Genomic DNA, 24,299 nt, shown 5'->3' on the forward strand with positions numbered 1-24,299 from the left:
GCGTTTGATGGGCACAGTGGCTGCGTTTGATGGGCACAGTGGCTGCGTTTGATGGGCACAGTGGCTGCGTTTGATGGGCACAGTGGCTGCAATTGATGGGCACAGTAGCTGCGTTTTATGGGCACAGTGAGGCTGCATTTGTTTTTTTTTTTCGTTTGTTTGCGCCCCCCAAAAATTTTGAGCACCAGCCGCCACTGCTATCATCTCTCCACGAGAAGCCAAGACCTCTATCCACTTCGATCGCTCTACCCTCTCTACAGAGAAGCCAATCTCCAGTTCTCTAACCTTTTCGCGAGGGGGGTGCCCACCTCTAGAATTTCCAAACTTTTTCTAGGGGAGCCCACCTGTAGAATTCTAACCCTTCTCTAGGGGAGCCCACTGTCCACCACCACTAGTTTACCTTTACCATACCCACCCCACTATTTACTTGTGATAAGTACAATGCAGATGTAAAAGTGGTGACGGCTCCTCCTTTTCATCTCCCGTCACTCTTCTGTAATAAAAATGACAACTCCACAAATGACGGCTCTTTCTCTCCTCATAACGTGTCAATTTGCTGCAATAAAAGAATGCTAATTTCAGACAGATTAGCTCATTATTATCTAATTTTATGCTCCAAAAAGGCCAGATCTTTTTAATCTTTCCAGTCTAATTTCTGCGCTGGATGGGAGACAAGCCATATATTAGTCGCTCCGTATTAATTAACAAGACAATGTAAAAGGGGGGGAAGGGTACCAAAAACCCTGGGGACTTTTTAAACGGTGCTAGTAGAGTGAAATAACACAAATATAATATAGGAAAATAGAAAAATCATTTTATTTGATAACAATAAACATGTAAAAACCATCCGATAAATATTGGGTTGTTGAACTTCAAAGATAAGAGAAGACCTGTTGCAGTATTAAATCGCTCTACATGTTACGCTTCCAAAATGAGCTTCTTCAGGAGCTTGAACAGGTAGGGCCAGATCCACAAAGGAGTTACGCTGGCGTATTGTGACGGACCCATCCGTATACTGGACATATTGTGTTCGTCTGCTTTGCCGTTTTACATGAAGTCGCCCATTCGTATGTCGACCACGAGGCGATCGGACTATGCGGATGGGATCTGGGCGCTATTCCCCAATAATATGCCCTCAGTTCCAGGCTATCTGGGGATACGTTATATGAATATAAAATGTTTGGCAGTTATAAAGTTATAGATTTTAATGTCTGTTATTTCAGTCTCCCATCTGGTCCCCTAGGGGAGTGTCCACCAGGTGGGAGACCTGCATAAATACGGGCGGGTAGCCCACAGTAAAGTGAGTTCGTGTTTTACCCTCATAATGGAGCTTGGTCTCGTTACTGGAGGGGATTGGGTTACTGGTCACTAAGGACGGTGTATGGAGATGGTTGCCGGTTGGAACCTATTGCACTTCGGCGGTTACCGGTGGTTCGTGTACTTTGGAGTTTGGGAAGAGAGGTACCGCAACAACTGGTGGCAAGCGACGGGATGAACCTCAGCGCCCAAAGAAACCACTACAACCAGGACCAAATGGAATTGCAATACCAAAACCTGAGAAGAGCTACCTTAAAGGATTTATTAGAGCAAAGAGGCGGACAGGCCAGTAACCTCAAAAAGGGGGACATTATCACATTATTGCTGGAAATGGATGGAGTACCAGCAGCAGAGGGAACCAATGGACTCAGCCCAGACGACAGAACCCCCGAAGAAGAGAGATTTGACCGGGCGGTAAGAATTAGGCTGGCCCATTATGGTCCCAACCCATAGTTGTTGCGGTACCTCTCTTCCCGAGCTCCAAAGTACACGAACCACCGCTAACCGCCGAAGTGCAATAGGTTCCAACCGGCAACCATCTCCATACACCGTCCTTAGTGGCCAGTAACCCAATCCCCTCCAGTAACGAGACCAAGCTCCATTATAAGGGTAAAACACAAACTCATTTACTGTGGGCTACCCGCCCGTATTTATGCAGGTCTCCCACCTGGTGGACACTCCCCTAGGGGACCAGATGGGAGACTGAAATAACAGACATTAAAATCTATAACTTTATAACTGCCAAACATTTTATATTCATATAACGTATCCACAGATAGCCTGGAACTCAGGGCATATTATTGGGGAATAGCGCCCAGATCCCATCCGCATAGTCCGATCGCCTCGTGGTCGACATACGAATGGGCGACTTCATGTAAAACGGCAAAGCAGACGAGCACAATATGTCCAGTATACGGATGGGTCCGTCACATGTATCTATTGATACGCCGCGTAACTTCTAGTTTGCTCCGGCGTATCTTTGTTTTGTATCCACAAAACAAGATACGCCTGAAGCTGTGCTAGATCCGACTGGCGTACGTCTTAGTACGCCGTCGGATCAAAGGTGCATATTTACGCTGGCCGCTAGGTGGCGTTTCCGTCGATTTCCGCGTCGAGTATGCAAATTAGCTAAATACAGCGATCCACGAAACGTACGTCCGGCCGGCGCATTTTTTTACATCGTTTCCGTAAGGATTTTTTCGTCATATAGTTACCCCTGCTATATGAGGCGTATCCTATGTTAAGTATGGCCGTCGTTCCCGCGTCGAATTTTGAAAATTTTACTTTGTTTGCGTAAGTCGATCGCGAATAGGGCTTTGCGTAGAATGACGTTCACGTCGTAAGCATTGGCTTGTTGCGGGTTAATTTCGAGCATGCGCACTGGGATACCCCCACGGAACGGCGCATGCGGCGTTCAGAAAAAACGTCATGTACGTCGGGTCAAGTAAAATTAACATAAAACACGCCCACATCTTTAACATTTGAATTCCGCGCCCTTACGCCGGCACATTTACGCTACGCCGCCGTAACTTTAGACGCAAGTGCTTTGTGAATACAGCACTTGCCTCTCAAAGTAGCGGCGGCGTAGCGTAACTACAATACGCTACGCCTGCTTAAAATTACGCCGATCTACGTGGATCTGGCCCATAGCGTCTACAAAATAGGGGATAGTTTTATAGCATTTTTATAAATTTTTTTTTTTTTTTTACTAGTAATGGCGGCGATTTGTATTGTGACTGCGACATTGTGGCGGACACATCGGACACTTTTGACACATTTTTGGGACCTTTGTCATTTTCACAGCGATCAGTGCTGTGAAAATGACACTAGCAGTGAAAGGGTTAACCACTAGGTGGCACTGTAGGGGTTAAGTGTTCCCTAAGGCGTGATTCTTTCTGTAGGGGGGCGTGGCTTGCTGTGACACGTCACTGATCGTGTTCCTGACTCCCCATTCGATCGTGGGTATGCTCGCGGCGGTCGAGTCCGCGGGACCTGCGGGCGTGCTCACGAAGATTAGAACGCGTGCCAGCAACAACTGCTTCTTAAAGTGGACGTACAGGTACACCCTTCTGCCTGCCCATGCCATGCTGCAGACGTATATCTGCGTGCGCCGGGCGGCAAGCAGTTAATGAACAAGCAATTTTTTGCGATTCGGCACTGCGTCACTTTAACTGACAATTGCGCGGTCGTACGACGTTGTACCCAAACACAATTGGCGCCTTTTTCCCCCCACAAATAGAGCTTTCTTTTGGTGGTATTTGATCACATCTGCGGTTTTTATTTTTTGCGCTATAAACAAAAATAGAGCGACAATTTTGAATTTTTTTTTATATTTTTTACTTTTTGCTATAATAAATATCCCCCAAAAAATATATACATTGATTGGTTTGCGCAAAAGTTATCGCGTCTACAAAATAGGGGATTGTTTTATGGAATTTTTTTATAATCTTTATTTTATTAGTAATGGCGGCGATTTTTATTGTGACCTGCGACATTGCGTTGGACACTTTTGTTGCTATTTTGGGACCGTTGCCATTTATACAGCGATCGGTGCTATAAAAGTGCACAGTTAACTGTGAAAATTACACTGGCAGGCAGGGGGTTAACACTAGGGGGCCATAAAGGGGTTAAGTATGTCCTAGACCCGTGATAGTGAACCTTGGCACCCCAGATGTTTTGGAACTACATTCCCCATGATGCTCGGCTACCATAGGCGTGCGCACAGGGTGTGCCAGGTGTGCCCAGTCACACCCTAATCACCCTTTACAGCACAGATTCCCCCTACTGCCCTGGCTCCCCCCCTTCTCCCTGCAGTGCTACCAGCTTCCCTCCTCTCCCGCCAGCTGTTGCTGCAGGGATGTTTTAGGATGAGTGAAGGAAGGGGCCGGTGAATATATAATTGACCATCCCCTTCCCTTTCTCAATGAACATCGTGAGTGATCAGTAGTGTGTGCTTGAGCTTTGGGGTGCACACCCTAATGCAATACCTATGTCGGCTACGCTACAGGGCCAGATTCTCGTAGAAGCGCGTATCTTTGCGGCGGCGTAACGTATCCGATTTACGTTACGCCGCCGCAACTTAGACGGGCAAGTGCCGTATTCTCAAAGCACTTGCTCCGTAAAGTGCGGCGGCGTAGCGTAAATCGGCCGGCGTAAGCCCGCCTAATTCAAATTTGGATCAGGGGGGCGTGTTTTATGTTAATCTTCTGTGACCCGACGTGATTGACGAAATCTCCCAGTGTGCATTGCTCCTAATACGCCGCAAGGACGTAAATTACGTCCAGCCCCATTCACGGACGAGTTACGCAAATGACGCAAAATTTTCAAATTTAGTCGCGGGAACAACGGCCATACTTAACATTGGTACGCCGCACTTACGCCACCATATAGCAGGGGTAACTATACGCTGGAAAAAACCTAACGTAAACAGCGTAAATTTACTGTGTCGGTCAGGCGTACATTCGGGAATTTGCGTATCTAGCTGATTTACAGATTTCGACGCGTAAATCAGCATACACGCCCCTAGCGGTCAGCTTAAAAATGCAGTTACGATCTGACGGCGTAAGAGACTTACACCTGTCGGATCTAACAGATATCTATGCATAACTGATCCTATGAATCAGGCGCATAGATACGACCGGCCGGACGCAGAGATACGCCGTTGTATCTCCTCTAAGAATCTGGCCCTATAGAATGCATGAGCACCATGAGAAATGTAGTTCCAAAAGATCTGGGATGCCGAGGTTCGCCATCACTGTGACCTAGGGAGTGAGTCTAACTGTGTGGGGGCGTGGCTACAAGCGACACAACAGCGATCACTGCTCCCGATGACAGGGAGCAGTAGATCAGTGTCCTGTCACTAGGCAGAACAGGGAAATGTCTTTGTTTACACAGGCACCCCCCCCCCCCCCCCGTACTGCGGCAGGACACCGGCAGACATCGAGTCCGCGCGACCTGCGGTCACACTCACGGGCACGTGCCTGCAGTGCCACGATTTAAAGGGGACGCACAGGTACGTCCCTTTGCGCAGCCGTGCCATTCTCACGATGAAAATAGTCGTGCGGCGGTCGGCAAGCGGTTAAAGCTGATGCCAATTATTAGAGCTAAATATAAAGAGTCGGCAACTCCTTGATGCAAAAAAGTATTGGTTACGTTTGAGCATTAAAGTGGAGCTCCACCCAAAAATTTAATTTCCACTCTTCGGATCCCCCCCCCCCTCCGGTGTCACATTTGGCACCTTTCAGGGGGGAGGGGGTGCAGATACCTGTCTAAGGTATTTGCACCCACTTCCGGGCATAGACGCCCCCCGCTGTCTCCTGGGAAACACACTGCTCCCAGGAGAGAGCGGGGACCAGCGAGGGCGCGCAGCGCTACTTGCGCTCTTGCGCAGTAGTGAACCGGACAGTGAAGCCACAACGCTTCACTTCCTGATTTCCTCACCGAAGGTGGCGGTGGGGGCAGCCGAGAGACGAGCGATTGCTCGGCCTCGGCTGACAACATCGCGGGCGCCCAGGACAGGTAAGTGTCCAATTTTTAACCACTTAAGACCCGGACCTTTAGGCAGGTAAAGGACCCGGCCAGTTTTTGCGATTCGGCACTGCGTCGATTTAACTGACAATTGCGCGGTCGTGCGACGTGGCTCCCAAACATAAATGGTGTCCTTTTTCCCCCCCACAAATAGAGCTTTCTTTTGGTGGTATTTGATCACCTCTGCGGTTTTCATTTTTTGCGCTATAAACAAAAATAGAGCGACAATTTTGAAAAAAATTCAATATTTTTTACTTTTTTCTATAATAAATATCACCAAAAAATATATAAAAAAAAAAATTTCCCTCAGTTTAGGCCGATACGTATTCTTCTACATATTTTTGGTAATAAAAAAAAATCGCAATAAGCGTTTATCGATTGGTTTGCGCAAAATTGATAGCGTTTACAAAATAGGAGATCATTTTATTGCATTTTTATAAAAAAAAATTTTTACTACTAATGGTGGCGATCAGCGATTTTTTTCGTGACTGCGACATTATGGCGGACACTTCGGACAATTTTGACACATTTTTGGGACCATTATCATTTTCACAGCAAAAAATGCATTAAAAATGCACTGATTACTGTGAAAATGACAATTGCAGTTTGGGAGTTAACCACTAGGGGGCGCTGAAGGGGTTAAGTGTGACCTCATTTGTGTTTCAAACTGTAGGGGGGCGGGGCTGGACGTGTGACGTCATTGATCGTGTTTCCCTATATCAGACGATCGATGACAGCGCCACAGTGAAGAACGGGGAAGCTGTGTTTACACACACCTCTCCCCGTTCTTCAGCTCCGGGGACCGATCGCGGGACTCCAGCGGCGATCGGGTCCGCGGGTCCCGCGAGCCACGGTGCTTCGAACCGGTTTCGGTGGGTGCGCACCCGCGACCCACGGCTGGGCACTTAAAGGGGACGTACAGGTACGTGCTTGTACCCAGCCGTGCCATTCTGCCGACGTATATCTGCAGGAGGCGGTCCTTAAGTGGTTAAAAGTCAGCAGCTGCAGTATTTGTAGCTGCTGGCTTTAAAAAAAAAAAAATTCCAGTGGACCTCCGCTTTAAAAATCAAACAGCTGACGCGTTTCGGCGCGATCCTTAGTCGTAGCCAATACTAGTCAATTATTAGAGCTGTCTCCTGATTGGTCACAGTGCTGGCACTCTAGATACAACCTGGAAGTGGAGGTGGCAGCGTGCCAAGGAAGAGACAGGGAGACCTCTCTCAGGCTCCATTCACACCAATGCGTTTTTTGATGCATTTTTGCAGAAACGCAGGGACATTTTTTAACATGGTTTCCTATGAAACGCGTTCATATCAATGCTATTTTGTGCCTCTGCGTTTTTTGGAAAGGGTCGGGACTTTTTTCCCCCCGCAAAAAGCAGCGTTTTGCATGTAATAGAATTCAACGGACCCGCATCCAAAACGCAAGTACCGCGTTTTTACTGCAATTTTGCCACGATTCGCATTTTTTTTAACCTGTTTATAGCTGGATGTTAAAGGAAATGTAAAAAAATAAAAATTGCTGGCTTAAAAAAAAAAAGAACAAAAATGCAAAGCACAGCAAAAACACTCAAAACGTGTGCATAGGTGTGAATCGAGCATAGGTGTTGCACCCCAAAGCCCAAACACACACTACCGATCACTCACAATGTTCATTCAGAAAGGGAAGGGACCGGTAAATTACATATTTATTGGCACCTTCCCCACTCCTAAAACATCCCAGCAGCAACAGCCAATAGGAGAGGAGGGAAGCTACCAGCGCTGTGGCTGAAAGGATGGGAACCCGGGCAGTAGGGGGAATCTTTGCTGATTAGGGTGTGCCTGGGTACACCCTGTGTGCATGCCTATGGAATCGAGCCTTAGGCCCCTTTCACACTGAGGCGTATTTCAGGCGTTTTAGCGCTAAAAATAGCGCATAAATAACGCCTGAAATACTCCTGCCCCAGCATTCTCAATGTGAAAGCCCGTGGGTCAATTGCCCCCCCTTGCCCTATGGAGCGGATGCCCATGGTGACTGCCTAATTTGCCTAATTAAAGAGCCGCCTCTGATAAAAAAGGGGCGGGCCAGGGACACTAAGGCTGCAGGGAGGGAAGGGCTAGAAGATGCCAAGGGTATCTGGCTGTAGACCTGCAGACTGTAGCTACTAGAGCGCCACTCTAGACAGGAAACGTGTGGCCTCCACTTGATCGAGTTGTGTCTGTATGTTTGTTACAATAAAGTTGGTTAAAAAAAAAAATTGGAGTGGAGGTCACATGTTTTTTTTTTTCGAGAGTGGAGCTCCAGTCTGCAGCCAGAAGATGATGGACGTCCTCCAAACAGGAGATCAAGCGGGCGATATCCGCGGGGAGGGGCGTACTTTTTTTTTTAACAAGACCGAATTTACTAGACCTGGTTTATAGACTTGCCATTAGAGAGGGGAACAGTAAAGTGGAGCCACTATGATAAGCAGGAAGCAGAATCTGCCAATGTAATAGACATCTAAGTCTATAGGAAGGAGGGTGTCACAGCGCAGGCATCGCTCGCGTTATTTTCATCTTTAAAGTTGCGGAAAGTGGCTGGAAACTTTTCGCCTCCATATGCCGCCCTGTCCTAATAAGCACACATCGTGCAGATCCCGCTTTTCCGATCGCCCCCCCATCTGCGGCGCAGCAGCTGACCGCAGCTCGGGAAAGTGTGGAAACTCAGCAGATGCGCGGCGTGCCCAGGGGACGGCGCGGAAAAAGCTGCAACCTCAGAGAAGAGGCTGGGCAGGTCGGACGTCAGCTCTGATGGATTACCCCTCGGCTCCGGTGTGCTTACACCTGGAAAACGCCGCGCTCGCCCCTGAAGGAATCACATCGCCAAAAATGCCACTTCTCCCCTCCGCTGTGCTTCTCTCCTCCGCTGTGCTTCTCCCCTCCGCTGTGCTTCTCCCCTCCGCTGTGCTTCTGCTTGTCTGACAAACACAAATAGCCGGGGATAGAAATTGAAAATTTGTATATTAGGGAGATGGCGGCTAAAAATACAGATCCGTCTGTTCTGGGCGCTGCGGCTCGCGCTGCGGTTCGGGGGGGGGGGGGGGGGGGGGGGGGGCGTTTTGCTGAGGTGCGAGAAGGATAACTAATAGTATTCAGAATTATGATACTTTGTATACAAGGGGAAGGTGATACTTTGTATACAAGGGGAAGGTGATACTTTGTATAAGAGGGAAGGTGATACTTTGTATCCAACATCAAAGATAATAAAAAACAAGCAGCATTGAATAGATACGGCAACACCTCCATCTGTGATTAGACCCGCCCTCACCTGAGCGCCTTTAGCAAATTTTTAATTGCTAGTTTTTGGAGCAGCGCCATTCATTTCATTGTGTCTCCTCTCCCTCCACTCCCAACACACACCAAGGAGGCTCCTATACCATGGTGGGAGAGCGTCAAGCGTGTTTTGCGATGGGCGTATTTTGTGCATTTCCATACATTTGGTGGCACAGAAAACACCAAACTGCTCCCCGTGTTTGGGGCGCCATTACTATTTTTTTTTTTTTTTTGCGTTTTGCAGCTACTGCAACGTTTCATTCGGCTCTGTTCACACCTGAGTGGTGCCGCCACATTGCGCTTTTAGTGTGTTTTTTGCACATTTTTATAGCGTGTTTTTGGAGCAGCAAAATTCATTTGAATGGGCCTCTCTCCGCTCCAAAAAATGCGCTAAAGGAACTCAAGTACCACATTGTAGCCCTGAGCCAAGCACATTAGGAATTTCTCACGTTGTTTTTGCGAGAAAAACATGTGAAAAAACTTGCCACTGCTACCATGTTTCTACTGCGCTCCCTCTCTCCTTCCCTTCCTCCTCTCCTCCCCTTCCCCCTCTCCTCCCCTTTCCCCCTCTCCTCCCCTTTCCCCCTCTCCTCCCCTTCCTCCTCTCCTCCCCTTCCCCCTCTCCTCCCCTTTCCCCCTCTCCTCCCCTTTCCCCCTCTCCTCCCCTTCCTCCTCTCCTCCCCTTCCCCCTCTCCTCCCCTTCCTCCTCTCCTCCCCTTCCCCCTCTCCTCCCCTTCCTCCTCTCCTCCCCTTTCCCCCTCTCCTCCCCTTTCCCCCTCTCCTCCCCTTTCCCCCTCTCCTCCCCTTCCTCCTCTCCTCCCCTTCCCCCTCTCCTCCCCTTCCTCCTCTCCTCCCCTTCCCCCTCTCCTCCCCTTCCCCCTCTCCTCCCCTTCCTCCTGTCCTCCCCTTCTCCCTCTCCTCCCCTTCTCCCTCTCCCTCTCCTCTCCTTCCCCCTCTCCTCCCCTTCCTCCTCTCCTCCCCTTCCCCCTCTCCTCCCCTTCCTCCTCTCCTTCCCCCTCTCCTCCCCTTCCCCCTCTCCTCCCCTTCCTCCTCTCCTACCCCCTCTCCTCCCCTTCCCCCTCTCCTCCCCTTCCTCCTCTCCTTCCCCCTCTCCTCCCCTTCCTCCTGTCCTCCCCTTCTCCCTCTCCTCCCCTTCTCCCTCTCCTCTCCTTCTCCCTCTCCTCTCCTTCCCCCTCTCCTCCCCTTCCTCCTCTCCTCCCCTTCCTCCTCTCCTCCCCTTCTCCTCCCCTTCCTCCTCTCCTTCCCCCTCTCCTCCCCTTCCCCCTCTCCTCCCCTTTCTCCTCTCCTTCCCCCTCTCCTCCCCTTCCCCCTCTCCTCCCCTTCCCCCTCTCCTCTCCTTCCCCTTCCCCCTCTCCTTCTCCCTCTCCTCCCCTTCCCCCTCTCCTCCCCTTCTCCCTCTCCTCTCCTTCTCCCTCTCCTCTCCTCCCTCTCCTCCCCTTCCCCCTCTCCTCTCCTTCTCCCTCTACTCTCCTTCCCCCTCTCCTCTCTTCTCCCCTCTCCTTCTCCCTCTCCTCTCCTTCCCCCTCTCCTCTCCTTCCCCCTCTCCTCCCCTTCCCCCTCTCCTCTCCTTCCCCCTCTCCTATCCCCTCTCCTCTCCCCTCTCCTCTCCCCTCTCCTCTCCTTCTTCCTCTCCTTCCCTTCCCCCTCTCCTCCCCTTCATTATCTCACATTCTCCCTCCTTTCTCCCCATCCTCTCCCTTCTTCTCCCCCCTCTCTCTCCTTCTACCCTGCTCTCCCTCCTTATTCCCCCCCGCTCTCACTTTTTCTGCCCACCCTCTCTTTTCTTCTTCCCTGCTCTCTCTACTTCACCCCACCATCTCTCTCCTCCCCCACCCCCTCTCTTCTTCTCCTCTGCTCTCTCTCCTTCTCCCCCTCCCTATCTCTCCTTCTCCCCCATCCCCTCTCTCTCCCCACCCTCTCTCTCCCTCCCTCTTCCCCTCGCTCTCCCTCTCCTCCCCTCGCTCTCCCTCTCCCCACCCTCTCTCTTCCTCCCTCTCCCCACCCTCTCTCTCCTTCTTCCCCGCTCCCCCTCCTTTTCCTTCACTCTCTCTCCCTCTCCTCCACCTTCTCTCTCCCTCTCCCCCTCTATCCCCCCTCTCCCCACCCTCTCCCCCTCGCTCCCCCTCTCTCTCCCTCCCTCCCTCTCCCCACCCTCTCTCTCTCTCCTTCTTCCCCGCTCCCCCTCCTTTTCCTTCACTCTCTCTCCTCCACCTTCTCTCTCCCTCTCACACCCTCTCCTTCTCCCCCACCCTCTCTCTCTTTCTCCCCACCCCTTCTCAACTTTTCCCCTGTTTCTCCATCTCCCAACTCTTTCTCTTTCTCCCCACTCTTTTTATTCCCACTCTTTCTCTCTTTACTTTACCCTCCCCATTCTCTCTCTTTCTCCCCACTCTCTCTCCCCCCAATCTCTCTAGTTCTCCCCCACCCCTCTGTCCTTCTTCTGCGCTCTCTCTCTCCTTCTCCCCATCCCCTCCCTATTCTTCCCACTCTCTCTCTCCTTCACCCCTGATCCCTCCCCTTCTGTCCCACCCTCTCTCTCTCTCCGTCTTCCCATCCCCTCCCTATTCTTCCCACTCTCTCTCTCTCCTTCTCCCCTGATCCCTCCCCTTCTGCCCCACCCTGACTCTCTCTCCTTCTTCCCCGGTCTCCCTCCTTTTTTTCCCCCACTCTCCCTCTTTCTCCCCAATCTTTCTCACCTATTCCCCTGCCTTCTATCTCCATCTCCCAACTCCTTCTCCCCACTCTTTTTATTCCCGCGGTTTCCTTCCCCCTCTCTTACTCTCTCTCAGTGAAGGGTTATCACTCCACAGGCTAATTGAAAACACTAAACTTTTTGTGTGGCTAATTAGTTTTATCTCAGCAGTCATTGAGCAGAGCGGCTGACCATTGCTTCTATATAAAATATCTATTTATTTCTATGTGAAATCCATGTATGGAAATATGTAACAGCAAACATGTAAAGAAAATGCGACGCCAAGAACACATCTGCAATAACGACGGAGAACGTGTCCTCGCTGAAAACGGCGCATTGTTCCCCTTTAACTCGGGTCTGCCCCCAAAGGCAATTTTCAGGATTGCGATCCACATTTCCTCGCCGCGTGTGCGCTCCGATCCCACGCCTCCACTGTACTGAACGCTCTGCGCCGAGCTGCGAACCGCCGGGCCCAGGAGTCTCAGGTGAAAAGTGGACAGACGATTCATTTCACACCTCTAGTGGGATTAGTTCAGCCCGGGCCGAGTAAAGCGCTCAGTATTTATCTCATCGGAACACGCTGCTGGCTCAGCGCGGCGAATCTTCGCCCTCCCCCCGCTCGCCTAATCTGTGTATCATTCTCTCCCAGCATAGAGAGGGGTGCGTCTGATCCCCCCCACTCATCTTCCTGGGAACTCTCTCACCAGCCTAATGAGTGCGGTGACCCCGGCGCAGCCGGCCGGCTCCTAATACAGCACACCGCCGACCGACCGACCGCCCGTCCCTGCCGCTGCGCACGTCACCGCCACCGCGTCTCATGTCTCTGCCTTTCAAGTCCCAGAAGAGAGCAGGAAGAATCTTCAAGGGAATTCTCATTTGCGGGAGACGCGTTTATAAACCCTCCGAATCTTTTATCCGTTTTGTAAATAAATGTCGCCAATTTTTTCGAACGAATTCCCATAAACTTCCCATATAGCAAATCGATCGCCGAAACGTGACAACATTTTCCATTAGTGATCGCTCTTTTATTTATTGAATGTAAATGTTGAGTCATTAAAGTCTATTAGCCAGATTCACGTAGGCGGGCGCAACATTAGGCAGGCGTAGCATATGGCATATACGCTACGCCGCCGTACGTTAGAGAGGCAAGTGCTGTATTTACAAAGCACTTGCCTCCTAAGTTACGGCGGCGTAGCGTAAATGGGCCGGCCTAAGCACGCCGAATTCAAATGTGGAACAGGGGGGGGGGCGTGTTTTAGGCCTCGTACACACGACCGAACATGTCCGCTGAACCAGTTTCCGCGGACATGTTCGGTCGTGTGTACAGCCGACCGGACAATTTTCCGGCAGATCGGACAGATGCTAAGAAACATGTCCGCTGGAAGCCTGTCCGTCTGACATGTTCGGTCGTCTGTACGACTCACCGGACATGTCCGCTCGGCCGAAAGCCCTCGCATGCGTCAAAGTGATTCGACGCATTTGTGGAAGCATTGACCTTCCAGGGTCGCGCACGTCGCCGCGTCATCGTCGCCGCGACGGCGCGGCCACGTCACCACGTATCCTGTCCGCGCGGATTTCTGTTTGATGGTGTGTACAACCATGTCCGATGAAAACGGTCCGCGGGCCGTTTTCATCGAACATGTCCCCTCGTGTGTACGAGGCCTTATGTAAATCACTGGTGACCTGACGTGATTGACGTTTTTAACGAACGGCGCATGCGCCGCCTCCCCCACCTGCTGTCCTGTGCCGCGCTGATGGCTGATCTGAGGTACTGAATGAGATGGGGGAGGGGGGTCCGTCTGTGCTCAAGGGGGGGGTTTGTGCTGAATGGGGGGTCCATCTGTGCTGAAGGGGGGGGGTCTGTACTGAAGGGGGGGTATGTGCTGAAGGGGAGTCCATCTGTGCTGAAGGGGGGGTCTGTGCTTAAAGGGGGTCCATCTGTGCTGAATGAAGGGGGGTCTGTGCTGAAAGAGGCGTCTGTGTGGAATGGGAGGGGTCTGTGCTGAAGGAGGGGTCCATCTGTGCTGAATGAAGGGGTCTGTGCAGAATGGGGAGTCTGTGCTGAAGGGGGTGTCCATCTGTGCTGAATGGACAGGTCTGTGCTGAAGGGGGGGGGGTCTGTGCTGAAGGGGGGTCCATCTGTTCTGAAGGGGGGTCTGTACATTCTCTAGGCTATATTTATATGGGCATGGAGTGAAGCTGAATTATCTCAAGAGCAATTTCACACTGCCGCGTTATCGGCCTAACTTACCCAATACACTACTCCAGTTTTGAGGGACAGGGAACCTTAACGCCGCTGTGCTCAGGCAGCGTTAAGAGCCCAGCGTCCCTAACAACCAGTGAATATCGGTAACACCACCCCTTGTGACGTCAATGACACAGCATGCCCTCAGTCAATGACGTCACAAGGGGGCGGGTTCACCAGGTGACATCACCAGGTGGCCCCCGCCCCTTAGTTATTAAAGCGCAGGATCTGGGGGCCGCCTTGTTAAAGGGGGCTTCCAGATTCCAATAAGCCCCCCTGCCCGCAGACCCCCAAAATCACCGGGCAGGGTTGTGGGGAAGAGGCTCTTGTCCTTGAATTATTTTTCCCATCATGGGCGTGAGTGGGGCCCCATGTCAAGTTTTGCCTAAGGCCTCACAAAGCCTAGAGCCGCCTCTGCCTTTTATTCATGGATTCCAGTTCTTCACAGGTCAGATCTCAGGCTCACAGGTGGGTGTTACCTGCATCCGTTGGCGGCCCATCCATTAGGGGCGCCGCCCCCTCTCTCCACACCACCCCCTATATGTATAATGGATAGATTCATGCATAGCATTGAAATATCCATGGCCGCCACCGCCACCCCATGCGTCCGGCCCCTTTTAGGACGCCGGGAACTTGAATTACAGCGGCGGGGGTGTGTTTTTTATTAAAGCACCTGATTAGAGCCATAGGTCCGGATTCACAGACAGCGGCGCACATTTATGCCGCCGTAGCGGATCTCCTGTACGCTACGCCGACGCAGCGCAGAGAGGCAAGCATGGAATTCACAGAGCACTTGCTCCCAAAACTGTGCTGGGTTTCCTAGGCGTAAGCCAGCGTAGGTGGAAGTGGGCGTGAGCCATGCAAATGAGGCGTGACCCCATGCAAATGATGGGCCGAGCGCCAGACAGATACAGTACGTATAATAAACGGCGCATGCGCCCGTCCCGTGGACGCATCCCAGTGCGCATGCTCACAAACACGTCGGAACAACTGCCTAAGATACGCTGGATCACTGCCTACGGCGTGAACGTAACCTACGCCTAGTCATATTCACGTCCAACGTTAACTACGTAAAATACGCCGGCTTGTATTCCCTGGTGCAGCCCTTTGCATGTCTGCTGCCGGGTTACACCTCCTTTATGGGGCTTAACTTTACGCCGGACGTACAACTTACGCGCACCTCTCGTAGCCTGCGTCGGCCGCACGTACGTTCGTGAATCAGCGTATCTCCCTCATTTGCATATTTGAATAGAAAATCAATGGGAGCGCCACATGCGTCCAGCGTAAATATGCGGCCACTCTACGCCGGCGTAGGCAAGTTACGTCGGTGGAATGAAGCCTGTTTTTAGGCGTATCTTAGTTTGTGGGGACGGCGCACAGATACGACGGCGCATATTTGCACTTACGCGGCGTATCTGGAGATACGTCGGCGCAAGTGCTTTGTGAATCCGGGCCATAGGCTTCAAAATAAGGTGAGCTTGGAGTGAAGAGCATTGCGCCACGAGCACATCCATGTGTTACAACAGCGAATTGAATGCCAATCAGAAGCAGGTCTGAGATCCGTTTTCCGACTGGCCGGAAAAGAGAAGACTCCCGATTGGCCGCAGAGGAGGAGGGAGGAGACGGAAGCTGCTGAAGCCCATGGAGAACTGGGGAAGGGAGAGCCATTGGCGCCGCGGAGCAAGGGAAGCCACTGGTGAAACGCTGCATAGATAGGTAAGTGCACCAGACCCACCGACCGACCGACAGGGGGTGGTACTGTTTGCCGCCCCTCCCAGAAAAAAATCCACCACCTGCCACTGCCTGCATGTGAATACAGCCTGCCTAGGAACGCCCACTCAGTGGCGTAACGTGGGTTGTCAGCACCTGGGGCGAGGCAAGTAATTTGCGCCCCCCTGACCCATGGACTTACCTATTTTTAGCTAGCTCTGGTCACATGATCCACTGTGTGAGACAGCAGTGGCTGCAGGGAAGAGGAGAGCGTGCTTGATAATGACTGGTAAAGCCTGGAGTGGTGACATCATGCATATGTTCTCCACACTTGTAACAGCGCCCCCCTCTAAATTTTGCGCCCAGGGCGGTGGCCCCCTCGCAACCCCCCACGCTACGCCACTGCGCCCACTCCTCCAGATTGACACCCCGCCCATCAAGGCATTCTGATATTTGCATAACTCCTCCCACTGCTTGCATCAGGGCGGTTTGGCTTGAAGAAAAAGGTGGCAACCCTATGTGAAGCACAGAGTCCACATCGCCGGGTCTAAAATAAAGTGTGTCATGAAAATTGGAAAGGATTTATTATCATGTTAATGAGGGAGGAGAGGGGAACCAATAAAGGCTCAATATCAGCAGATTAAACTTCAGCTTCCAGCGATCATTTAGAAGGTAAATGTTTCTAATTTACAAAGTAGCTCATAATTTAAAGGGGCCAACATTAACGGCACATTCAATCAGTGTCCAGCCTGGCAGGCCCTTGCACTATGCAGCTATTAGTAAATCTAAAAGGGAATGTGCATGACATATTGCACTTGGTTACAGTGAGTGACAGCATGAGAACCTCTGCCCTTGGCACCTTTACCCTAGGACTATTAAGAAGTTCAGGAGAGGATCAGCTATATTTCCAAGAAGAGCCAGACAACCCCTTTAACCGCTCGCCGACCGCCGCACACGCCGATATACGTCGGCAGAATGGCACGGGCAGGCAAATGGGCGTACCTGTACATCCCCTTTTATATTTGCCGCCCAGCAAGGCAAATGTTCTGCCTAGTGACATGTCAGGGATCTACTGTTCTCTGTGATCGCTGACGAGTCACTGGTAGCTCCTCCCCCTACCAGTTAGAATCACTCCCTAGGACACACTTAACCCCGTCAGCGCCCCCTAGTGGTTAGCCCCCTTCACTGCCAGTGTAATTTTTACAGTAATCAGTGCATTTTTATAGCACTGATCGCTGTGAAAAACAATGGGGTAGATTCAGGTAAATTTGCGCTTTATTTGCGGAGGCGCAGGGCAACGTTTTTGCCCTGCGCCCCCGCAAATTTACTGCGCTGCCCTTGATTCACGGAGCAGCAGCTCCGTAAATTGCGTGGGCGCGCCGGCAAAATGCCCGGGGGAAGCGCGCGCAATTTAAATGATCCCGTAGGGGGCGGGAATCATTTAAATTAGGTGCGTTCCCGCACAGATCGTAGAGCGCATGCTCCGTCGGGAAACTTTCCCGACGTGCATTGCGGCAAATGACGTCGCAAGGACGTCATTTGCTTCAAAGTGAACGTGAATGGCGTCCAGCGCGCCATTCACGAATCACGCAAACTACGTAAATTTTAAATTTCGCGACGCGGGAACGACGGGTATACGTAACATTCGCTACGCCTGCTAATAGCAGGGGCAGCCTTACGCGAAAACCGCCGTACGGAAACGACGTAAACTGCGTACGTAGGGCTCGCGCAACGTTGTGAATCGGCGTTGGTATGCAATTTGCATACTATACGCTGATCACAATGGGAGCGCCCCCTAGCGGGCCATCGCAAGAATGCAGCCTAAGATATGCGGGCATAAGGGCCTTATGCCGCGTATATCTTAGGCTGCAGTCAGCGTAACAAGGTTCCTGAATCAGGAGCATTCGTTACGCCGGGGCAAGTAAGCAATTGCGCTGTGTAACTTATGGTTGCACAGGCGAAATTGCTTCTTGAATCCAGCCCAATGGTCCTAAAAATGCTGTCAAAAGTGTCCGATGTGTCCACCATAATCTCGCAGTCACGATAAAAATCGCAGACCGCCGCCACTACTAGTAAAAAAAAAAAAATTATAATAAAAATGCCGTAAAACTATCCACTATTTTGTAGACGCTATGGCCCAGATTCACAAAGGAGATACGCCGTCGTAACTCTGAGTGTGAGGCGTCGCATCTCTGCACCTGATTCAAAGAATCAGATACGCCTCACTGTTGCCTAGATACGAGCGGCGTAAGTCTCCTACGCCGTCGTATGTTAGGGTGCATATTTAAGCTGGTCGCTAGGGGCGCTTCCGAATTTTGCGTCGTTTGCGTAAGTCGTACACGAATAGGGCTGTGCGTAAGTTACGTTCACGTCTAAAGCATTGACTATTTGCGGCGTAATTTGAAGCATGCGCACTGGGATACTTTCACGGACGGCGCATGCGCCGTTCGTAAAAAACGTCAAATACGCGAGGGGGAACATGTAATTTAAATAAAACACGCCCACATCATCCACATTTGAATTAGGCGGGCTTACGCCGACACACATACGTTACGCCGCCGTAACTTAGGGCCCAAGTTCTTTCTGAATACGGAACTTGGGCCCTAATTTACGGCGCCGTAACGTATCTGAGATACGTTACGCCACCCAGAAAGATACACCAATGTATCTGAATCTGGCCCTATAACTTTTGCGCAAACCAATAAATAAGCGCTTATTGCGATTTTTTTTTTTTTTACCAAAAATATGTAGAAGAATACGTAAACTTGCCTAAGATTAGCTTTTTTAAAAAAAAATTGGAGATATTTATTATAGCAAAAAGTAAAAAATATTGCTTTTTTATTAAAATTGTCGCTTTATTTTTGTTTATAGCGCAAAAAATAAAAACCACAGAGGTGATCAAATGCCGCCAAAAGAAAGCTCTATTTGTGGGAAAAAAAGGACGTCAATTTTGTTTGGGAGCCACGTCGCACGACCGCGCAATTGTCAGTTAAAGTGACGCAGTGCCGAATCGCAAAAAGTTGCCTAGTCATTTGGCAGCCAAATGGTCCGGGGGTGAAGTGGTTAATACCCCTACTTTTTCTCCATGGCGTGCTCCTTCCATTCCCCGTTGATTGGAGGAACCCATCTTCTTTTAGAGCCCCCCCACCCAGTTTGGCCCGGTATTAATTTGCTGTTTCTGCCTTGGCTCACTAACGAGAATTGCATCTGATCAGTCTCCATCTCTTTATGCGCAGCGCCCACGGCCCCGCCAATATCACTAAACTCCACTAACCGATGACTTTAATCTCATCATGTGTCTTTTCTGCTCGATAAACCCCCTCTCAAATCAAATTGTTACTGAACAGGACCTGACGCTAATGTCGTCCGGACGCGGGCCTGTGGCGGCTAATGTACTCTGTCATAATTAAGCTCCCCGCCTAATTAATTGAGTGGTCGGCTTACTAATTAGCGTCATTTATGGAGATTGGAAGAGTATGAAGGACGGCGGCCCGAAAAAAAAAAAAAACTGATGCCACGGAGCATCCCGTCAAGTACGCGGCGTTCTAACGCTCAATCACCTGGATCACCTTGTGACTTCGCCGCCCCGCCAGAGCGTTATACGCTTTACTGACTCAGGGGACGCGGCCTGACTGTGGAGCGGCCCTGATTGTCATTCACATTGTGGCTCTCCTGCTATGACTGTCCATGTCTGGCCCTGAATCAGGCAAAGTTCAGTTTCCAGGAGATTCAGTAAACCCAACGGGAAGCCAGCAAACCTCTAACATAGCGCTAAACTCTATGGAAGGCCATAGGCGTGGACACTTTCTATTTTTTTGGGCTAAAAGTCCTTTATAAAACATTCTTGGGGGATGCTTCTAGAACAGGGTTTCTCAACCAGGGTTCCATGGTACCCTTGGGTTCCTCCAGAGGTTGCTTGGTTCTTTGAGCAATGAGCAACTTTTGCCTCTCAGATAAGTTCCCACTGACGCCATTGATCTTTTTGGCTATCTGTAAGGGGTGAATTATTTCCAATGATCACAAGTGTAAGGAGCATACTTCCTCAATCAGGGTTCCATGGAGCCCTAGGGTTCCTCCAGAGAGGTTGCTAAGAGTTCCTTGGGCAATGAGCCGGTCCTGCCTCTCAGATAAGTTCCCACTGACACCATTGATCTTTATGGCTATCTGTAAGGGGGGAATTCTTCCCAATGACCACAAGTGTAAGGAGCATACTTCCTCAATCAGGGTTCCATGGAGCCCTAGGGTTCCTCCAGAGGTTGCTAGGGGTTCCTTGAGCCATGAGCAACTTCTGCCCCTCAGATAAGTTCCCACTGACACCATTGATCTTTATGGCTATCTGTAAGGGGGGAATTCTTCCCAATGACCACAAGTCTAAGGAGCATACTTCCTCAATCAGGGTGTCATGGATATGCAATAAAGTCTGGCAGCTTACCTGTCTCATGTGTTCATTAGAGGCCTGACCCTCTTTCTGGCTGTCTTTTATCACCTTCCTCCCTGTATGGCCCCACCCAGGCCATCCCAGGAAGTCTATATTAATGGTTGCACTACAGGTCTGCAGTGCTGTTCAACCTTTGTTTGTAGTTGTTCCTGTCTGCATTGTGTTACATTTACCTTCCTGTGTACCGACCTTGGCTCGTCTCTGACTTCTCCTGTTTCCCTGACCCTTGGCCTGTTCCTTGTTTACCCTTTGTCTGCCTGTTGCTTACCCATCACTATCGCTTGTCCTGGTTGCTGCCCCCTCTCCCTGTGGAGCGTGACCTTGGGGACCCCAGTGGTCGCGACCTGGATCCAGCTGCAGTGAAGGCCATCCTCACCAGCAGAGGCTCTGGTGAACACAAAGCTGTGTCTTAGACTCCGCGCCCTGAGGAATCTTGGGCTCACGCTTCCTCTCTGATCGCAACAGTCAGCCATAGGGTTCACTACCCTGTGGTGCATCCCTGGTGACCTGACACAGGGTTCCATTGAGCCCTAAGGTTCCCCCAGAGGTTGCCAGGGGTTCCTTGGGCAATGAGCCAGTCCTGCCTCTCAGATAAGTTCCTACTGACATTATTGATCTTTATGGCTATCTGTAAGGGGGTAATTCTTCCCAATGACCACAAGTGTAAGGTGCATACTTCCTTGACCAGGGTTCCATGGAGCCCTAGGATTCCTCAAGAGGTTGCTAGGAGTTCCTTGGGCAATGAGTAACTTCTCAGATAAGTTCCCACTGACACCATTGATCTTTATGACTATCTGTAAGGGGTGAATTCTTCCCAATGACAACAAGTGTAAGGAACATACTTCCTCAATCAGGGTTCCATGGAGCCCTATGGTTCCTCCAGAGGTTGCTAAGGGTTCCTTGAGCAATGAGCAACTTCTGCCCCTCAGATAAGTTCCCACTGACACCATTGATCGTTATGGCTATCTGTAAGGGGGGGAATTCTTCCCAATGACCACAAGTGTAAGGAGCATACTTCCTCAATCAGGGTTCCATTGAGCCCTAGGGTTCCCCCAGAGGTTTCTAGGGGTTCCTTGGGCAATGAGCCAGTCCTGCCTCTCAGATAAGTTCCTTGTCACGATCGCTGCCGTGCCGAGCGGACGGCGAGGCGTGGTCACGCCCCAGGTGGCTCTGGGTGGAATTGAACCCGGGACCTCTCTGTTGCTGCTCCGGGTCTTTGCCTCTGAGCCACTTCTCAGTTGATATTCTGCTTGCTGTCCGTCGGAGCCTGGTTCTGAACTATGTGCTGATTGCCTGTCTCTGGATCTCCCTACAATCTGCACTTGTCTATCCTGGTCCAGCTGAGGCAGGTTTCCTAATCAACCAGGGTATAAAGCCCTGCCTCACTATGAGGGATGTGTCAGTTCATTGTTCTCTGATGGTCCTGTCTGTGCCAACGGTTCCTGTGGTTGTCTTCAGCCTACAAGACTGACCCCGGCTTCTGACCCTTTTGGCTTATGTACCCTGGAATGCTGCGGTCTCCTGCCCTTTGACCCCGGCCTGTACTTTCGGATTTTCCCTGCCTTCTCCAGCCCTTGACCCACGGCTTGTGCCCCGGACTTGTCTTTGGTTCCTGTCTGCAAACCCTGAACTTTCCGTCAGTAGTTACCTGACTCTCTCTGGAATCCTGGACCACGGCTATACTTTGACTATACTTGGCAAATCCCTATCAAGCCCCCTTGCACAGACTTACAGCCCAGGTAGTGTCTTACCTTATTACTGTGGGCTGTGTGTATTTGTAAGGGTTAGCATACAAACCTGCAATATGGGCTCCACACAAGGTAAGCCCTTACATTCCTACTGACACTATTGATTGTTTTGGATATATGTAAGGAGGTAATTCTTCCCAATGACCAGAAGTGTAAGGTTCATACTTCCTTGACCAGGGTTCCATGGAGCCCTAGGGTTCCTCAAGAGGTTGCTAGGGGTTCATTGGGCAATGAGTAACTTCTGACTCTCAGATAAATTCCCACTGACACCATTGATCTTTATGACTATCTGTAATGGCTGAATTCTTCCCAATGACCACAAGTATAAGGAACATACTTCCTCAATCAGGGTTCCATGGGGTCCTAGAGTTCCTCCAGAGGTTGCTGGGGGTTCTATGGGCAATGAGCAGGTCCTGCCTCTCAGGTAAGTTCCCACTGACACCATTGATCTTTATGGCTTTCTGTAAGGGGGGAATTCTTCCCAATGTCCACAAGTCTAAGGAGCATACTTCCTTGACCAGGGTTCCATGGAGCCTTAGGGTTCCTCCAGAGGTTGCTAGGGGTTCCTTGAGCAACGAGCAGGTCCTGCCTCTCAGATAAGTTCCCACTGACACCATTGATCTTTATGACTATCTGTAATGGCTGAATTATTCCCAATGACCACAAGTGTGAGGAACATACTTCCTCAACCAGGGTTCCATGGGGTCCTAGGGTTCCTCCAGAGGTTGCTAGGGCTTCTTTGGGCAATGAGCAACTCCTGCCTCTCAGATAAGTTCCCACTGAAACCATTGATCTTTATGGCTTTCTGTAAGGGGGGAATTCTACCCAATGACTACAAGTCTAAGGAGCATACTTCCTTGACCAGGGTTCCATGGAGCCCTAGGGTTCCTCCAGAGGTTGCTAGGGGTTCCTTGAGCAACGAGCAGGTCCTGCCTCTCAGATAAGTTCCCACTGACACCTTTGATCTTTTTTAGCTATCTGTAAGGGGTGAATTCTCACCAATGACCACAAGTGTAAGGAGGAGCATACTTCCCACTGGCGATCACACTAACGTATCATGAGTTGTAGATATAGGCATCGTTATCAGGGGTTCCCTGAGACTGGAAAGTTGTTTTAAGGGTTCCTTCGGGTTGAAAGGGTTGTGAAAGGGTTGCTCTAAAGCTTTACATGAAGTTATATAATAGGATTCCACATGTGAACTGTAATCAGAATCTTTGCACATTGTGAATCTGCGTTTCGAGAGTCATTTTTAATGTTATGTAATAGATTTGTAATGGATGGTACATAATAAAGTTGTTTTTATGGTACTCAGTTCCTCTTCTATATGTCCACACAAAGGAACTCGGTTCCTCTTCCATGTGTCCACACAAAGGCCATGTCTACATATTCTGTTCATAGTTGTCCATGATTTGCTGGACATATAGACACACAGGCCCAGATTCTCAAAAGAGATACGACGGCGCATCTCCAGATACGCCGTCGTATCTCTGCCTAGCGCCATTGTATCTACGCGCCTGATTCTTAGAATCAGTTACGCATAGATATTCATTAGATCCGACAGGCGTAAGTCTCTTACGCCGTCGGATCTTAACTGCAATTTTTTTTTGCCCGCTAGGTGGCGCTTCCATCGATTTCCCCATCGAGTATGCAAATTAGCTAGATACGCGAATTCCCGAACGTACGCGCGGCCGATGCAGTAAAGTTACAACGTTTACGTTAGGCTTTTCCAGGCGTAAAGTTGCCCCTGGGTCTATGAGGCGCAGCCAATGTTAAGTATGGCCGTCGTTCCCGCGTCGAAAATTTTAAAATTTAAGTTGTTTGCGTAAGTCGTCCATGAATGGGGCTGGTTGTCATTTACGTCCACGTCAAAACCAATACGTCCTTGCGGCGTATTAGGAGCAATGCACACTGGGAGATTTCCACGGACGGCGCATGCGCCGTTCGTGAAAAACGTCAATCACGTCGGGTCACAGTTGATTAACATAAAACACGCCCCCCCCCTTTCCACATTTGAATTAGGCGGGCTTTACGCCGGCCGATTTACGCTACGCCGCCGCAACTTACGGAGCAAGTGCTTTGAGAATACAGCACTTGCCCTTGTAAGTTGCGGCGGCTTAACGTAAATCAGATACGTTACGCCGCCGCGAAGATACGCCAGTCTACGAGAATCTGGCCCACACAGTCTGGGCTTCTCTCCTGCTATAAACAGTGCAGACCATCTGATACATCCCGCTTCAAACTCTCCTAATGCAAGGTCAGGTCCTCCATGTGTGGAAGGCATGAATGTTTCCGATTGGTCCCAGCAATGTGA

The 24,299-nt window shown here is 50.5% G+C and overlaps 1 protein-coding gene across 1 annotated transcript in view; it reads left to right on the forward strand.

Annotated features, from left to right (window-relative positions):
• Positions 1-1,491: 1,491 nt before the first annotated feature.
• LOC120939721 (protein starmaker-like) overlaps positions 1,492-24,299 on the forward strand; it is a 54,664-nt gene continuing 31,856 nt past the window's right edge. The window contains exons 1-2 of the mRNA XM_040352049.1: positions 1,492-1,731; positions 22,312-22,412. Of these exons, the coding sequence (XP_040207983.1) occupies positions 1,492-1,731; positions 22,312-22,412 (341 nt within the window). The remainder of the gene's footprint in view (positions 1,732-22,311; positions 22,413-24,299) is intronic.

The sequence above is a fragment of the Rana temporaria genome, chromosome 5 (genome assembly GCF_905171775.1).
Source record: "Rana temporaria chromosome 5, aRanTem1.1, whole genome shotgun sequence".
NCBI classification, from domain to species: Eukaryota; Metazoa; Chordata; class Amphibia; order Anura; family Ranidae; genus Rana; species Rana temporaria.